This window comes from Propithecus coquereli, unplaced genomic scaffold (assembly GCF_000956105.1).
Source record: "Propithecus coquereli isolate 6110/MARCELLA unplaced genomic scaffold, Pcoq_1.0 Scaffold124, whole genome shotgun sequence".
Taxonomy (NCBI): domain Eukaryota; kingdom Metazoa; phylum Chordata; class Mammalia; order Primates; family Indriidae; genus Propithecus; species Propithecus coquereli.
In genome coordinates this window covers 939,100-942,366 of record NW_012136525.1, presented here as the reverse complement: position 1 = coordinate 942,366, position 3,267 = coordinate 939,100, and the positions used below count along the sequence as shown (strand labels likewise).

The following is a 3,267-nucleotide window of genomic DNA, read 5'->3' as shown; positions in this document are numbered from 1 at the left end:
CAGGTGAAGGTCTGGTCTATGGCTGTGATATCCATCTCACTCCTCAGTGCCTGTTTCATTGTGAGTTCTGTGGGTAAGTTCTTGGCTAAAATGCAGTGATCTCTTGATCCTTTCCCAGTTACTTTCTATAGATTTCCTGAAGAACTAGTTTCCCCTTTCTTGACGTAAAATGGAAACCCTGAGAATGCCTTGATTTTGATGGAATAAGTTACTACCACTATTATTATCATTTATCTATTCCAGGCTTAATTTGCCCAATCTTAGTTGCATTTTCCCCACATATGATCGTAACTGTTTTAGTCAGCTTGGGTCGCCACAACAAAATACCATAGACTGGGTGAGTTAAGCAACAGAAATTTCTTTTCTCACAGTTCTGGAGGCTGGAAGTCTGAGATCAGGATGTCAGCATAGTCAGGTCCAGCGATGTGGTAGACCACCCCAGATTCATGCTCATGTACCCGAGCAAATGCCAAATGCCGTGACACCGGTGCTTGGTGGTAGAGAAAAGTTTATCTGATTTGGCCAAAGTGAGAAGACAGGAGAGCAAGAACTCTCAGATCCATCTCCCCAAAGGGATGAAGTGGGGAGGTTTTTTGCAGGAGGGGGTAGCAAGGAAGGGGGCTCCAGGAGACTGAGGGTGGAGTCTGTGTTTCTTCAGTCTCAGGTAACATCTTGAGCAACCAGACTTCTGAATATCAGTAGCTAACTTCTTCCTTTACTCCTTCTACAAAACAAATTCATAAATTTTTCTTGTTTGCATTCAACAGTAATGGGAAAAATAAATAAATTTTTCTTGTGACCCTAGGGTGTTTGTACTATTGACAAAAAAAAAGTACACTGGTAATTAATGGTTACCGTGAGAACAAAGGGTATTGGGCAAGAAGCAAGCGGTTATCAGGTTGCCCAAACAAGGGCCTATTCAGAATTTACATTGTGTGGTCACTAAAAACGCTGGGGTACTAAAACCTCAAGGGGCCCGGCTACAGTGAGGGCTCTCTTCCTGGCTTGCAGAAGCTGCCATCTCATCATGTCGTCATGTGGGTGGTGGGCAAGCTCTCTGGTTTCTTTTCTTATAAAGGCACTAACCCCGTCAGGAGGGCCCCACCCTCATAACCTCATCTAAAGCTGATTACCTCCCAAAGGCCCCATCTCTAAATATCATCACATTGGGGTTTGGGGCTTCAACATATGAATTGGGGTGGGGGACACAATTCAGTCTATGGCTACAACCCCACCTTGATGTGTGTGCCTGTGGTAGTCACCATCTAGTATTCTATCTCCTACTCCTAGGTTTATCAGTTCGCCAATGTTGATCTGTTCCTTTGTTTTAAAAAATCCCTCTATTGGAAACATAACTACCATACCTTCTCTGAGTCTATAACTGTACTACTGTAAGTTTTTGATCTTCATATGGGAGTCTTCCCAACCTGACAAGGAAAGTTGTTCAAACAACGACACAATGAAGAAATAAAGTAAGCTAATTGCTGCTCCCTTTGCCAAGCTTTATATTTTTATGAGATCTCAGAAATTTCTCTGCTCTTCTCTTTTACTATTTTGTTGTCAACACTTGCTCTATTATCTGATAATGTGATTACAAATAGAAACGAATCATCTGTGAGGAAGTTACTGACTATGATGACTTCCTACGTTGAGGGCAGATGTGTGATGATACAGTCTTCAGTTTCCTCCCAGTTGTACGTACAGCTCGCAGTTCAGTGTATCCCTCAGAGGCAGAATTATTACTGAAGTTAAACCTTGTTTTACTTTTACAACAAAGGCCAAGAGACGAAGAGGCTCAAGGACAGTTACTTAGTTGAGAGGAAAGAAGATATGCAGGAATTTAAAGACATAAAGAGAAAATAGAAGACCATGACCAGATTTAGTCTCAAAATCAGAATGATGAGATACATGAGTAAAGAATTAAGTGAGGATAAGCAAAAAGTCAGATCTTGCTCCACGCGCATGCCAATGAGCAGAAGAGACCATTTTTAGTGAAAGATGCGTAAACATCTTCAAAAGGTTAGGATTCACCCTGGTTTTAATTTTATCCCCATCTACTTACTTGTAGTTACAGCAATCAGAAAACTTCAGAAAAACTAAGAGACCTGTCATCTTTCTGGATTAATAGAATTAAGAAGATGCTGTTAGTTAGTAAATCAACAAATACTTACTTTTCTAAGTGCTGGGTATAGAGTGTGAAATTCCTTCCCTAGACTGTGCATTCTAGTGGGGAGAGACCTATATATATATGTAAACTTATAAACAAATAACATAAATGAGTACAAGAAAGGGTTGGCCACACATTTTGTGCCAGGCTTGCGCAGAAAGAAGCATGGGAGGAGAGCAGTATGGGCTGACACGGGATGAGAGGAAAAGAGGCGTTGTAGACCTCACAAGAGCATAAGGCTCTATAACACAACATAGATCTACTTAAAAGAATGAGAACTAACCTGCTTTCTCTTTCTCAGTGACTTATAATAATTCTGTGAATAGCAAAATCGTCAAGAAGCTGTACAAGTTAGGAGAATATCAACAGTATTATTCAAGTCTCACCTGCGTCACCGGAGGAAAGGAGGTAGAAGGTACGGCTTTGCAATGAGCAACAAGACTTCCTTTACTGTTTATCAAATTCTCAGTCGGGTTTTTATTTTATTTATCTTTTTAGAGATGGGGTCTCGCTCTATCGCCCAGGCTGGAGCACAGTGGTGTGATCACAGCTCACTGCAACCTGGAACTTCTGGGCTCAAGCCCGCCTTGGCCTCCCGAGGGGCCTAGTGTGATATATTACATCTTTGGCACTGACAGTTTCAAACTTAGGCTGGTTCATGCTACTGCTCTCTTAAACTATCCACTTGGATATCTTAAATGGAAGTCTCAAAGTTAAAGCATCAAACAAGGTCCTCAAAACTGTCTCTTTTCCTCCTGCCTTCTCATTGCTAAAGCCTAAAATTCAAGATTTGGTCTTAGCAGTTCCTCTTTATTCAACATCCTCACCCCTCATCCAATTCATCACCAAGTTTAACAGTAAATAAGATCCGTCTCTCTATAGAGCTCTGAATTAACTGAGAAATAAATATACACAGGATTCAAATAAGAATAAAATTGTCAGGTTTATTGATGGTAAAACCAAATTGTAAAGTGTGGCTTAGAGTGAGGTCAAAATGTTGCTCCCGGCCGGGCGCAGTGGCTCACGCCTGTAATCCTAGCACTCTGGGAGGCCGAGGCGGGCGGATTGTTTGAGCTCAGGAGTTCGAAACCAGCCTGAGC

The 3,267-nt window shown here is 41.6% G+C and overlaps 1 protein-coding gene across 1 annotated transcript in view; it reads left to right on the top strand.

Moving 5' to 3' along the window:
• Positions 1-3,267, top strand: part of LOC105805013 (C-type lectin domain family 4 member C-like) — a 15,438-nt gene that overhangs the window by 937 nt on the left and 11,234 nt on the right. Inside the window, exon 2 of the mRNA XM_012637794.1 lies at positions 4-73. Within this exon, the coding sequence (XP_012493248.1) occupies positions 4-73 (70 nt within the window). The remainder of the gene's footprint in view (positions 1-3; positions 74-3,267) is intronic.